Below are 15275 nucleotides of genomic sequence, written 5' to 3'. Positions count from 1 at the left end.
GGCTCTGCTCAGCATCCTGTCTCTGTTATCCCTCCTGTCTCCTTCATCTCGTGGAGTCTGCTGCTCCCCTCCCACTATCTCACCAGATCTCCCAGGGAACTCTGATCACATTCCAGAGTAAACATCCACACATGTGTTTGTAACCCTAATTCTCAGGCACAACTTCCACAGCAACTCTTGCCACCCCTGCAGAGAATGCGAGCTTCAGTTTGTCTAAATGTAGCCAGCCCGTCCTGGCTCCCAAGCACCAGTTTAAAAACAGAGGACCCAGCTGTAGACCCTTCCTAGCTACGTGGGTCGAGCCTAAGTCTGTGGGCTTGGCTGACCTTTGGAGCGGGCTAAGTCTCCCTCTTTTCCATTATGCCCCAACATATCCATCCTCACATCGTTGCTGCCTTAGCTCAGCCACAACTACACTCCCCTCCTGCTTGAACTGGGGCAAGGATATAGCAGGATCCTAGCTCATTTGGAAATCAGGCTGACACTTCCAGCTCTACCTGCCTAATTTGTCTACATGTGTCTGGTTTCAGCCTTTGATGATGCAAAGGGAAACTAGAGCATCCCCTACAAACCTGACCCCATTTCCTAGAATTGCCTGTGTGTACTTTTAATACATGGTAGAAAGTGTGTGTGTGTGTGTGTGTGTGTGTGTGTGTGTGTGTGTGTGTGTTCATTTTTGACTTCTAAGTAGACAGATCCTTGGATAAATTTTAATTTACTGAAAATCTCCTCGCCTTCCCTCTTCTTCCTTCAGGTACTGAGGCCTACAGTTTCCACACCACAGCTAGACTGAGTCCCTTCTCCATGCCTTTTATAGTGTTCTCCAACCTGTGGGGAGCTATTGGAGGGGGACATATGTGTTTGGAGATTCCATGGTCTCCTAGGCCAGGGAAGTGCAGTTTACTTCATGCCTGGTCTTTGCTACAATGTTCTCAAACGAGAGGGTGAGACAGTCACCCCCTACTCCCAAGTCCCAGCCCCCAACACTGATACTGTTCATTGAGGTTGCCCCCAGTATCCCCAAGAGCTACTATCTCTGGAGTTCCCTCTCTGGAAGCTGCTTCTGAAGAAGTGGGGAGAGGTCCTCTAGAGTTCCATCTCTGGGAGGGAGCTGCTCGCAAGAAAGGCCTGGGAGTTTTCCATTAAATCTAGAAGGACTTCCACTGAACTTGGTTTGAGGAGTAAGCCAGGAGGTCTCATGGCCATGACATCAGCCCCCCACCCCCAGCACCTGGCGAGGGGACGCTGCTCAGCCAAGAACAGAATGCACTATGACAGTGTGCCATAAGACCACATCACCCAGTGACCTCATAGCCATCTTCATTTGCCTTAAGTAAAGCCTGCTGCACAGTGCTCACCCGAGGTTGCAAGCATGGGGGTGATGCCTTCCTCGGTTCCCTCTACATTAGGTACCATATGGCTGTGCTTCTCTCTGCTTATGTGGGGACGAGGAGGAAAACCGAACTCATGTCTGGGAAACATGTCTCGAGGTTCAGTGGTAGAGAAGACCCCGAATTGTGTGTACCAAATGTAAAACAAGAGCTGAGAATCCAAAGCCATCCACCTTCGCTCACAAGAGATCCTGCCGTTCACAAACCAGATGTTTTAATTAAAACAGCGCTGAAAGAAACAAATCAATTACCAGCTCTGGTACATGATGATTTATTCTATCTCACACACGGAAGATTGCTTATGAGTACCATGTAACTGCTCCAGGTGATCAGCTAACAGAAGCTGCTAATGAGTAGCACCATCATCAAGGCAGACAAGGTACCCTGGGAATCCAGACGTTATTTTAATGCGGCACTTCGTTTTGAAAAACTAGTTCCTCTTTCATCACAGCAGGATAAAGGAGACCCAGACCACACAGCCACCTGCCTTCATGCAGACTGGGAAAGGAGAGTTTTCCAAGACAGGAATGATTCAATTGCGAGGGAATGTTCCCGGAGCCTGCCCTCTAAATTTTATTCCGATAACAAGACTAGCAGGATGTAGGTTTCCTGAATCCTTCATGCAGACACGATGCAACCATCAGCACCAAGTCGCTGTGTGTGGCAATCAATGCGAGCCTGCATGCCCGTCGCTCTCTGTGAGGCATTGTGCCAGCTTGCTCTAGATCTCCTCTGCCCAGGGCTGTCAGTGTCCTTCTCCTCACTTCGCCCTAGGCTGTCCTCTGTTCCCTTAGAAGGTCACTCTTCTGTGGATAAGCGTTGCACACTGACTCATCAGTTCGATGCTCCCCTAGATACTTGCCCGGTTTGTCTTTAAAGTGGGGATCTCCTGGCAGCTCAGACTGCAAGACCATGAATAAGCCAGAATGCTAATATCCCCGCAGCACTGAGGAGGAAGCTGTCTTGGCTTGGAGTATGAGCCGTGCTGGGGTGAAGTTTCATTGACGAGGACACAATGTTGTTGTAGAGGCCTGCACAGCTCCTACATGGGCATCTAGGTTGAGAAATACAGATTCAGGGTTTCCTTTTTCCCTGCTGTCCATTCCTGTACTTCCCCTCTCCAGACACTCTTGCAGAACAGGATCGACAGCTTCCCTCGGGACACAGGGGCTGCTGACTGTAGTCCGTTTAGTACCTGCTCCTATACTGAGTCCAAGTAATGATCCATCATTGGCCTTGGATGTTCAGACTCAAAGTCCCTAAAGCTTCTTCTGATGTAGCAGCTCACAGCTCAATCACCCGGGCATCTCTAGAAAGGGACAGAAATGTGGGAGACTCACAGTTAGAGCTGGTTGCCTTGTGTATAGGCAACACAGTGAACGCTTGCAAGGAGCTCACCAGCAGATGTCAGCACCAGGGGGCATCGCCTCGATGGACACAGAGAGATGCCTACTGCTGGTGCTGAAGCCAGATAACCAGCCACAAGGCTGTTTTTTTTTTCTACTTGCCAAACCCAAGGCTTCACCCATTCCAATACAGTAATGTCGGAGACTAATTCCTCGAGATTCACCAGAATATTTGGGGAAAGTATCACTGTCTATATATGAGGAACATGTCCAGATCCTGGGCAGATGCTAAGAGGAAGAAGGTAAGGAGGCTTGTGGGAGGGTAATGGAAATGTGCCCTCAGCTGTAAACCACACGTGGTTAGCTTCTGTATCAGCTCAGATGGGAGGGAAGGCGCTAGCCATGATTAAATAAAAAATAAATAAATAAGAGAGAGGAAAACCAAAGAAAAGATGAAGCCACCAAACCAAGCCCTAACAAAAACACCTGGGTCTGGAGGTTAGGGCACAAAGCTCCTGGCTACAGGACATCTTCATGGAGATCACCAACATCTCTGTGAAGGAGACAGGATTCATACCAGCATAAACATCATAAATAACGACAATCGAATGCCTCGTTTATGCTTGCATTGACCGTTCTCTGATTGCAAATGCTGTTCATTGGGTCTGTTCAGCAACAATCTGGTGGTGTCTGATGTCTCTTGTGTAAGAGAAGCCATAGCAGAAAGACTGCAGAACAGAGCATGCATGGCACAAGGCAAGTACGGGTCCATAAAAACAGATGCCATTTCTTCGCCTAACCTGTGTGTGGGAGCTAATGACACATGTGGTCCTCAAGCTTACAGAGCTTAGCGGCAGGACAGACGATGATGAGCAAGCCGGAAACAAGAATTGTGTGGTGGCAAATGAAAGAGAGCAACAGGAGTGTGCCACTTAGTCTCTTGTCAACTTGACATAAACAGGGCTCCTCCAGGGGTAGGGAACCTCGGGTAAGAAAATACATCCATCCCATAGGCTCTGGTTTGTGGGATGAGCCTGGAAGGCAAGCCAGCCAGGAGTCTTCCTCTGTGGCCCCTGCTTCAGGTCCCATCTCCAGGCTCCCACTTCAAGTTCCCTCCGTGGAAGGAATGGAAGAAGTCATAAGATGAAATAAACCCTTTCCTCCCCAAGCTACTTTGAATCATGATTGTCGTCACAGCAATAGAAAGCAAACTAGAAGGGGGGGTGATCTGATTAAAGTACACTATATGCACCCCCTGAATGTCAGGAAGAAACCCGTTGATTTGTAAAACTAATATACACTAATAGAAATATCAAAAAAGATCTGGTGAAAGAGATAGAGACAGGCGAAGAAGAAAATTTAAGAGAATGCTCCGACAGTGTCAAATGCTAGCACATCTTTCTAAAGCGGAGAATGGTCCAAAAGAACATGGCGTTTGCAGGGTATGGTCTAGACTGGCAGAGGGTGAGCACACAGTTGACTACTTCAGTTAAGTTTAACCAGCCCCAGGTTTAAAAGCCCATTCAGGGGTGCATAGAGGACTTTTAGTGCCCGGGCATGCTTAGCAGTGAAGATATGGATGACTCAAGGAGGACAGCGACGTTGCCGTGGTGTCCCTGAGCTATGGAGGTGCCTCTTGGACAAAGTCATCCTCTCGGAGAGGTCAAAACTCTGTGAATGTGAATGCCAATAGCCTGCTGGGAGCCCGACACAACCTGCAGTGAGGGGAAAGCTGGGCAGAGGTGGGGACAACATAAGCTGTCTCGCTGAATATCAGAATTAGACTGCCCAGCCATGGGCAGGAAGAGAGAGAACAAGAAATTTTAGACACCATACAATTAGAGTGACTGTTAAGCTAAAATATTTTTGCCATATAGTCTCCAGAAATCACATAAAGGTCAAATATCTATTTAAACAAATAGATAAATAAAGTGAATATGCACTTTTGTGTCTGGTGAGCCAGGAAAACCCTCAGAGCATTTAGATACAGGAATGGGTCTTGGATTTTGTCAGAAATGTCTCACTAGTGAGGAAGTTGCCCTCTAAATGTGTTGGGTAAAGTCCTTTTCTGACAGCCCACTCTAAACCCCGCTTCTTGTACAGTGAATGGAGAATGCATTTCCCACCAAGGTCAGGCATGGGGCATGAAATGCTCATGTCTCCCATCACTTAACACTGGCAGTTTAAGATGCGCCAGGGAAAAGCGAGCAAGCAGTGCCATAGAGCTGGGAAAGAAGGGGTGCACTGGGGAGACCAGAGGGTGTCATGAAAATACAAAAAGACCAAAGAGAAACGGAGCCAAATGATGCAAGAATCCATGAGCTTGGCCAGAGTAAAACATACTCAAAGGCCAGGTCAGAGAAGCAATGGGAAAGACCTTAAACATGCAGGATGTTCAAAATACTTAAGATTAAACTTACCAAGAAAGGTGAATACCTTAGAATAAAACCCACGCACTTTCATGAAACACATGTGAACAGACATGTTGAGTGTCTTTATAATAAAACCATGGTATATATGCACAGGGAATACAGCCATAAAGTACAAAGAAAGCCGATGAAGTGTGGCACATGGGTAGAACCGGAGGGCATCATGTTAAGTGAAGTGAGCTAGATATAGAAAACTATTATGTTCTCGAACACAGGTGGACATTAAGAAAAAAGTTAACCCAAACATGGATTTCTGATTACGAGGAGATAAATCCATGCAACATTTGAATTGTGTCTAGTGGACACATGAACAGCATACTAAGCCCACTAATATGGGTGATTAACGCATTCATTAATCAAAAAATAAAATAGACTATCCCCCCCCATGGATTTCTGGCTAATGCCACAATGAAGTTAATCAACGTGTAAAAATAATGTATCTCCCAATGAAATACCAAGACATGTATTTTCATGGCAAACTTCTGCAGATGACTGGAAAGTCTTGCCTAAGGCTGCAGAACTAACGTAGCAAATGTTTCCCTGAGGAGGGAGCACAGTGTGGGGAAGCTGAAGGTGGGAGGAACCAGCCTGGTAGAAGGCAAAGCATACCTGGAGCCCACCACACCCGTCGTACTGTGGCATCTGCCCATTGCTGACCACCAGCGGCTGAGTCCAGAAACAGCCTACCAAGCCTGGGGAGATCGAATCAGGCTAGAAAAGAGGGTGGGGCTAATACCGCCATGTGTCCTCTGGTTTGCATCCCTTTAAGATTTGTTGATTGATTGATTGATTGATTTTGAGAGGGTGCATTTGTGTACATACGTATGTACATGTGTGTGACTTGGAAGTCAGAAAGGAGCATCAGATCACCTTGGAGCCCAAGCTACAGGTGGTTATGAACCACTGGACCCATGTACTGGGAACTGAACCCAGGTCCTGTGGAGGGGCAGCAAGCCCTTAAATGCTGGGCCAGCTCTCCAGCACCATCTAGTTGTTTCTGAGAAAGGGCCTTTTTTTTTTTTTTTTTTTTTTTTTTTTGGTTTTTAGAGACAAGGTTTCTCTGTGTAGCCCTGGATGTCCTGGAACTCACTCTGTAGACCAGGCTGGCCTCGAAAAAGGGACTCACTGTCCAGTTCAAACTTTTCTTTTAAGTGGCAAACCTGCCCGCACTGGAATTACAGGCATGACCTACTATATTTAACCAATGCTTTTTTAAAATGAGGATGCCATTTGTATAACAGACCAAATTGTATCTATAGCTCATATGCCACACCAGAATGAATGCCAGGGAATCAGGTCAGGATTTAAAAAACAAAACAAACAAAAAAAAAAAACTTAAAATGTCACACAATATATCCGTTAAGGTATGAATAAGTATATATGTATATATACATATACATGTGTGTGTGTGTGTGCATGTGTGTATAAAATTCAATATGTCTTTGTAAAAGGGTCAAGGGCAGGGTTTAATCAACCAAGACCCACTGAGATGATGACCTCGAGGCAGAAAGATCTCAACAGTATGGAGAGAACGAATCCTCTGCGTTTATGTTTAAGTAGTCCTTGGCCTTTGTTCCTGTTTTACATGTTCAAAAATAAAATTAAGGGTTTTAAATAAAACACTAAACTAGCCTAGTCTCTGAGACTTAAGAATTATTATCAAATTGGTAGCATTAACCACACAGAGAAAATTATTATTTAAGTTGAGCACATCACTCTGGCTGTAGATACATGAAAAGCGAAACTCTGCAGGCAAAAGGTGCTGCAGAGATGACTTCCTGCTTGCTGGGCAGGCTGTGTCAGAACACTGCTGTGATTCACATTGTGTGCAGTGATTGGAATCGAGCTAAAAGGGGAAATACTGCCATGGGAGAGAGCCAGGGTCTCCACTTCAGAGGAAGTCAGCAGGAAACACAGATGGGGAAGCTTTGGGGACCTTAGATGATTGGCTTTGCTGTTTACATACGCACACTGAAAGAACCTAGGAAAACCGACATGCTGGTGACCGTGAGTGTGGTGCACGCTTTGCAAATCTGGATTTCTAAGCATCATCCCCATAAAAACAGAAGGAAATCTAAGGAAAAGGGCAAGGGGTGACTCTGGATGAGAGCAGTACAAAGGGAGCTTAAAATACTGTCTCTGTGTGTGTGTCTGTGTATCTGGGTCTGTGTATGTTTGTGTGTGTGCATGCATGCATGTGTGTCTGTGTATGCCTGTGTCTGTGTGTCTGAGTCTGTGTGTCTCTGTATATATATATATATATATATATATATATATATATATATATATGTGTGTGTGTGTGTGTGTCTGTATCTATATATGACTGTGTATACGTGTGTGAGTCTGTGTACATGCATGCATGTGTGCTTGTATGTGTGTCTGTGTATCCGTCTGTGCATTCTCGGTGGGTATTTATGCATGTCTGTACATTTTGCATGTGTATGTGTGCCTGTATGTTTGTGTGTTTGTATGTATGTCTATATGTTTGTGTGTTTGTATGTGTGTCTATATATGCATATATTTGTGTGTGCATATGTGCATGTGTGTGTGTGTGTGTGCATATGTCTGTGTGTTTTCAAGTGTGTACATGTGTTTAGTGTAAGAGGTGCCCCAGGACAGCAGGTGTTGTCACAGGACCCAGTTGTCATCAAGAAATACCTTACACTGACTCAACTTGAGACACTTTGAGCAACAAAGGATGTTGAGAGCGATAGATTAAAAGGCATTGAAGTCTAGATAACAATAATCAGTCAAAAACTAAAAGGGAGAAATTAGAGAAGCACCCCTTCCAAAAGGGAAGAAAGAACAGCCACTGAGAGATGCAGAAGGAGTATCAGGACTGAACGCATAATAGTTTTGTAACCACCAATGGCAACCACTGACCCAGAGATGGATGAGAAATAGATGTGATGGTCCCGATTTATTGATTGGCATAAGTGCATTGGCCTACCTGAGGCTCTGAGATGGGCTTTAGGAGCCTTATCCAAATTCTCCTGGTCTGAATTCTGAATTAAAATGATTTCTTTAACACCAAAAAAAGAAAAGAAAGAAAAGAAAAGAAAAGAAAAGAAAAGAAAAGAAAAGAAAAGAAAAGAAAAGAAAAGAAATAGATGTGAAACCAGTAGGTGAGGAATTGTTGAGGACTAAGCTAGATTCATAAAGCATCGGTCTTCGGAGTATTTGCTTTTGACAAAGAACATTGGAGGCTCTACTGTGCAGGGAACAAGCGCTGGTTTCCCTGGCCAAGCTATCATTAAGAAGGATCACCAACAGAAAGATAGGTGGGAGTTAGGTGTGCATCTCATGATGTCGGATGGTGTCTGGGCAACACAGGCAGGGTTGCCTCTCTCCTTGATATTCTTGACCCCCTCCAAATAAAAGAATGAAAGAAAAATGGGACAGTGGACAATTTTCAGCTTGGGTAGTGTCTTAGTTAGGGCTTCCATTGCTGTGAAGAGACCCATGACCAAGGCAACTCTTATAAAAGATACATTTTAATTGGGGCTGGCTTACAGGTTCTGAGATTCAGTCCATTATCATCATGGCAGGAAGCATGGCATCATCCAGGCAGGCATGGAGCTGGAAAAGCTGAGAGTCCTACCTCTTGTTCAGAAGGCAGCTAGAAGACTGGCTCCCACCTGGTTAGGAGGAAGGTCTCATCACCCACTCCTACAGTGACATACTTCCTTCAACAAGGCCGCACCTACTCTAACAAGGCCACACCTAATAGTGCCACCCCCTGGGCCAAGCATATTCAAACCACCACAGGTAGCTTAAAATGAACAATTCTTGGGGGGGGGGGTGGTAAAGGGAAATAAAAGAAGTACAGGGAACGTACATATTTTGTTTGCAACTTTTCAATTTTTCTGTGGATTTCAAGATTTTTTTCTCAAACAGAAAGAGGACAAGAGAGAAGATGAGTCAAGATTCCAGACCTAGAGTGGCCATCATGGTCAGTTGGATCTTGCTATAGCACGTGGGTAAACCAGGGAAGGGCAAGTTCAACCAGGACCTCGAGATTCTGCCCCTCAGTGTCTGCTCCCAATACGTGGGCTTTCCCACTCTCAGACTCCCATAAAGCAGAATGAGAACAAGACAATCTACCACACAGACGTCTGCTGACAGAGAGGTGTTTGGGATTTTGTTTTTATAAAACGAACTGCATTGACTAACTGATTGACTATGGTCAAAAGGAAGGCTGTGAAAGAACTGGATATTCTCTCTCTCTCTCTCTCTCTCTCTCTCTCTCTCTCTCTCTCTCTCTCTCTCTCTCTCTCTCCAAGCCCAGTCTTCTCAACTCTAATTGTGCAAACGACCACAGTTTTGCTTTTAGTGTGGCTAAAGGAATGTTGTCCAAGCAAGCTCTCTAACTAGTGCCAGCATTCCTACCCTGGCAAGCAGAAGAGCCACAGCTGCCACCAGGGCAACGCCAGCTTTCCTTCCTGTTAGGGTGGATGCCAAGGGCAAGCCTGGGCACAGAGGGGGATGCTGGTAACAAAGCCTAGTGCAAACCAGAAGATGAGGCTGGGCTGTGTGGGAGCCCCGGCTCCTGCGGTCAGTGGCTTCCTGGGACCTCAAGTTGCCTGGGCCCCCCGACTTCATGTAGTGTTAGTCTGGAAACTTGACCATCTCCCTCTGCTGCGGTAGCTCCTTCCCCTTCTTCCACTGCCTTGGCTGTTGCTTTTGAGGGTTCATTGCTGAATAGTTCTTGCCTCCTCTAGCTCTCACACCTCAAAGAATCCGGAACCTTCCCAGTTTTGTGTTCTTTCTGCATCCTCCTGGCTGCGATTCAGAGGTTGTTCCCGGAGAGTCTGAGCACTGAAGGGGCATCCGGAGGGGATTCCATCTGCACAGACCTTTCTCCTGGCCCCCCAAGGATGACTGTGACCAACCCACTGCCCTACTCCCTCCCTGTTTCCTTGGTGCTGTGCAGGAAGTTTCAGGACATGGTTCAGAATCACTCACTTATTCAAAGTTCCTTGAACCTCAGGGAGCTGAATCCTTTCCTCTCTTCAACAACATCCTTCCCCAAACCACAGGGAGAAACATCTGCTCTCATACGGCTCCCACAGTGGTCAAATGTCCACTGGAGTCCTCCCTTCCCAGGGCTTCTGTGCTTGTGTGGCTCCCTCTTTGTTTTCTACCTGTACCCTGGCACGATCTACTTCCCACTGAGTGTGCAGCCCTCAGCACCTCAAGGGTGCACAGAGTCACACAGGCCTTTCCCGTCTCACCACTCTCAAATGACTGCCACCTGTGACCCCTGTAGTTGGAGGGAGCTTGTCTTTCCTCTCTTGCCACCAAGTCCCTGTCTCCTGGCCTCAAGTCCATTCATTTCATTCATTCATTCATTCATTCATTCATTCATTCATTCATTCATTCCAAAGGCTCACACTCTATTCCATGCTCTGAGCTACCTGCTAGAACCACAGAGGTGACAAGAAAGACCTGTTTTTAAGGAGGTTACATTTTAGGGCAGGAAATGAACAACAACAACAAATATCTACAGAATTTAATGACATGTGATGCAACTGTCAAAAAGAGCTATAGAGAAAAATAAAGCCAGGGCTTTAGGAGACAGCTCAGTCAGAAAAGTTCTTAGAGCAAGTATGAAGAGCTGAGCTGGATCCGCAGCACCCCTGCAAAAGCCACCCATGTGCCTGTAACCCAGCCCTGGGAAGGGACCAACCCCAGGGACACCTGCACCTTATTGCTAACCAGCCTCACCAAACCAAGGAAGCTCTGGGTTCAGTAAGAGACCTCACCGCGAGAAATAAGGTGGAGAAACATTAAGGAAGACACTCAACATAAGCTTCAGGTATCCACAGACATGCCCATGCATGGGTACAAGACTGGGACACACAACACATCCATGGGAAGGAAAAAGAAGGGCAGAGTGGGTTGATCCTATTTCAATAAAGTGGTCTATCTAAAATCAAGTGGTAGCGAGGTAAGGCTGTAAAGGACAGGAGGAGCAAGGCTTGCAGTCATCTGAGCTGTGCTAGAAAATGGTGAGTGCAAAGGTCCCAGGACTGGCTGGTCAAAGACTTGGGCTCCATGCAGTAAATAGAGCAAAGCTGCCAGATGCCAACAGGAGAATTTAATCTGAGACAAGCCCTGGCCATGGAGGAGGTGTCCACTTGACTCTACGTGTAAAACATGCATGTTCTGAGCAGGGTGTGGGGAAGGAGTCTAACCCTGGGTATGCAAAGACCAGTCTGTGGCTTTTGGCTACTGTGCCCTGAGGCCACTGCTCTCATGGCCCCACCTCCACTGGTCCAAAGAAAGGATGAGTAGCAGGCAAGACCTGCACGGTGCGTTTCAGACCTCTAGAGAACCAATGACCCGAGAGCTGAGGTAGGCACGGTGGGTAGGGTGTGGCACCCCACTGACCGGTCTGCAACAACCTTACCTTGGGCTTTTCTTCTTCAGCAAGACGGTGTCTAAACAGAGAAAGCAGAGAGCATTAGCAGGGAAGACCTGTGACTCCTTTGCCTAGCTAGCAGATGCAAGGGTTCAAAGCCAGGAGGGTGGAGGAGCTCTGTGGTGTGTCACCCATTGAGAAGCGGTTCAAGGTGTACATCTTAGCGCTGTTGGAGCCTCTCTAAGAACAATGACTGAGACCCTTGGCTGGCACACGCATGTGACTGAGTTCCCCATACCACCCACAACCTATAACCCCTCTGCTTACAACCTGAGTTTCCCAAAGGGGCTGAAGTCCTCAGAAGAAAGGAGGCTGAGGACTGTGGGAATAGGAGGATAGCTCCTTCCACTCTTACTGCTAGGAAAACCAAATCAAAGATACTGCTTGTGACCAGTGATGCCCGCTTCCAGCTTCCTCATGGGCCATGCTATCCTTCCCCGTGTATCTTTGTGGGTCATGGTCATGTTTTCTAGAAGAGAGACTCCTTCATCCTTGTCCTCAGAACTCCCCCATAGAAAATTTCACCATCATCATCTCCATTATCTCTGAGGCTGAGGTGTCTCCCAGAGAGAGAGAGAGGTGCAAGTCCATGTCACATTTTGCTACCTGACTCAGGGAGAAACTGCTCAGGTCCTGCAGGGAGGTCCTCCCTGAAACAGCACAGGGTGTGAACTGCCATGCTGCTGTTCGCTGAGGCACATGAGCTGAGCCACATCTGGCAACCACTCTGCCCTGCTGTGGGTATGACCTGCCCACCAACCAGCTGAGCTCAGGACCTCAGGGCCCCCTGGGATGCTATCTGATCATATCCATGGGTCAAAATAACAGAGGTCTTATTTTGAAACTGACTTCAGATCTTCCCATCTTTCTCCAGAGAGCTTAATTCTCAGGAATATCAAAAGTGACTGAATACAGAAGTGCAGTGACAGAAAGATAGGCAGGGAGACACAGAGGGAAGATAGTTGTAGAGACACACCATTGGTTCTCTGTGGAAGTTCCTGAACTGTTCCTAGGTTGCTCTGTCTTTTCCCATCAGTGTCCCTCAATGTCTCCCATTAGGTGACCTCACAGGACACCATTTGCCATGGCTTGGGTCTAGAACATTATTCAAAGGACCATATGTTAAAGGCTTATTCCACAGCCCATGGTGCTCAGGACCTACTGGGAGATCTTAGGCCTTGGGGCATGTCCTTGTGGGGATCCTAGAGCCCCAGTTTCTTCTCTCTGAGAGGAAACAGCTTCCTCCTCCACACCCATGACTTATATCAACCCCAAACCAAACAATCAATAGAGCACAGACAAAAAGTTTAACACTGTGAGCCCCAATCCCTTTCCTCGCTTTAAGTTGATTGCCTCCAGTATTTTGTCACAGGAACACAAAAGGCCAACAGAGACAACCCTTTCTTCTGCAGAGCAGTAGAGGTTCTGTTTGTCATGGCTCCCTTACCCTGGGGTGTGTTCTTCAAGTCTGCAGAGTCATTATCAGATAAGTGTCTCCGGATCATGCAGATCTTCAGGGCAAGGAAACCTGCAGATATGGCTACTCCCAATGCCATACCAATGATGGCATATTTGAAATCTGAAGCACAGGGAAGAATTGAACTCAGGATTCAGCTGTCAGTCTCCAGGTACCTTCCAGAGTTTTTTTTTTTTTTTTTTTTTTTTTTTTTATTTTATTTCCTTTTTTTTTTTTTTTTTTTTTTTTTTTTTTTTTTTAATCATCCCACATGACAACCTGCCTGCTAGCCCAATTTTCCATTCTCTACTCCCAGCCCCTCTCCTAATCCCAGAGCTCCACCCTGATCTCTCCGGCTGTCAGACTGAGGGAAATTCAAGTTCCTCAGGACTGGCCACCCAAGCTCTGGTGATAGGCAGCTCACTCCTTTGGCTTTCTGCCCTCCTACCTTGCTTATCCAGTAAGCTCATCTATCAAGGAGTTGAAAGGTGTTGCTATGTGGTGAACCTAAAAGTTAATGGGGAGGGACCTGCCCTATCTTCAAGAAGCTTTGAGTCTCCTGAGAAAGGCAGGTAAAGAGCTCACGGAAATGTCACATGACAAGTGGCCTGGACTGGTGTGGGACCCCTGGAGTCCAGGGCTTCCTTAGAAGAGGTGATGTGTGGATTACTCCTTGCTAGTAAAGCAAGCCTCAGTATGGGGAGGATCAGGCACTATGGGAAGGGGGGCAGATGAATATAGATGAGTGTGGGTTGGGTCACCTGTTAGCCTTGCCGATGGGGTGTGGGAACATTGCTGACCTGTCATGGGGAGGCAAAATGCAGGGGTGATAGTCTTCATTTCTTCCACGCTGCTGGGATGTTGGGCTCATGGAATCCAACATGCCACTTGGGGGAGACGAAATACAGCCTAAAATGGGGTCCCAGTGCATGTTTCTCCAGGTGAGAAACAGAGGCTGGGACAGAGGATGTAGTTCTCAAACTCCTGGGCACCCAGATGCTGCTGGGAACTTCTAGGGGTTGAGAATGGGCCCTCAAGCCAGCGATGAGCCTGGAGCTGAGCGTAGGGAGGGCTCAACTTAGCTTAGAGTGAATGCTGGGAGTGTGGAGGGGCCTTCTGCAGGAGTCTTAGGCTCCACTCAGTAGGATGAAGGCCTCCCCTGTGGCAGTCTTTGATGAAGGAGACAGTCTTTGCTGGTCCAACCTGTTTTATTCATGGCAGTGGCAGATCGGAATGCATGCCACTCAGGGTGGATCAGAGGTTAAATACCTTTTGCAGGAAGGGACGCCTAGGTAAGGATGCTATTGGCTAAACACTCAGGAACCCTAGCTATTCCATTAGCATGGAGAACTCTAGGCTTTGTGCTGTGTGAGCAGTTATTGTGGTCCTCTTAGTTGGGTGTCATAGGCATGTACACAGGTTCAGAATCTTGTCGGGAGCTAGCATGAACTCCTGTCCTTCTAAATTATGAGTTTTATTTGGGTTCTGAACAACCTCACCAGTTCTTCTGTCTGGTGACATGGTCCACTGCCCCATAAATGAGGACCAGGGAGAATGGCAGAAGTTGCTATCAAAGGTCCATAAATGCAAGATAAGGCATTGGGGGAGCTAGGGCTGCTGATTAGACACAAACAGTATACAGAGGTGGCCTTGATGGCTTGTATCCTCATAATAAAGCTATTTTGACCATTCAGTGGGCCTGTAGGCAAACTGGTTGCTGTCTAGCATCAACATACACCAGCATGTACTGGAATTCTTTGCAAGATATCACTGCAAATCTGTACACAGAACAAGCAAGGAGGCCACCTACCGATCTCAGTCCCAGCAGGCTTGCCCGTTGCCAACACTTGAGCTCCTCCAATGCCTGCGAAGAAAGAATCCCAAGCCTTGTTAGAAACCACAGCCAGGGCTTCTCCATGGTAAGAGAACTTGCTACACAAGCATAAGAGCCCAAGATCCATCCCCCACATCTGCATGGGGATGAGAGGGGAGAGAGGCGTGGTCACGCACATGCCTGCCACTGCAGTGCTGTAGCAGGACAGAGAGACAGAGAGGATGGCTAGTGGGGCTTACTGGGCACCAGCACAGCTCCAGGTTCAGTAAGATACCCTGTCTTCAGGAAAGAGGCAGAGTGATAGAGCAGTATACCCAATGTCCTCCTCTGGTGTTCACATAAATATACACAGGCACATGCACGGATGGGTACACACACACACACACACACACACA

General features: G+C 47.0%; 1 protein-coding gene across 1 annotated transcript in view; it reads right to left on the bottom strand.

Annotated features, from left to right (window-relative positions):
- Nucleotides 1–1584: 1584 nt before the first annotated feature.
- Nucleotides 1585–15275, bottom strand: part of Tmem273 (transmembrane protein 273) — a 31524-nt gene continuing 17833 nt past the window's right edge. The window contains exons 2-5 of the mRNA XM_021204157.1: nucleotides 14857–14910; nucleotides 13038–13169; nucleotides 11579–11609; nucleotides 1585–2700 (exon numbers count right to left, since the gene is read on the bottom strand). Coding sequence (XP_021059816.1) covers nucleotides 2676–2700; nucleotides 11579–11609; nucleotides 13038–13169; nucleotides 14857–14910 — 242 coding nt within the window. The 3' untranslated portion in view covers nucleotides 1585–2675. The remainder of the gene's footprint in view (nucleotides 2701–11578; nucleotides 11610–13037; nucleotides 13170–14856; nucleotides 14911–15275) is intronic.

The sequence above is a fragment of the Mus pahari genome, chromosome 8, assembly GCF_900095145.1.
Source record: "Mus pahari chromosome 8, PAHARI_EIJ_v1.1, whole genome shotgun sequence".
In the NCBI taxonomy this organism is placed as follows: domain Eukaryota; kingdom Metazoa; phylum Chordata; class Mammalia; order Rodentia; family Muridae; genus Mus; species Mus pahari.
Note: the sequence above shows the minus strand (reverse complement) of the source record. Positions and strands in the feature narration are given on the sequence as shown.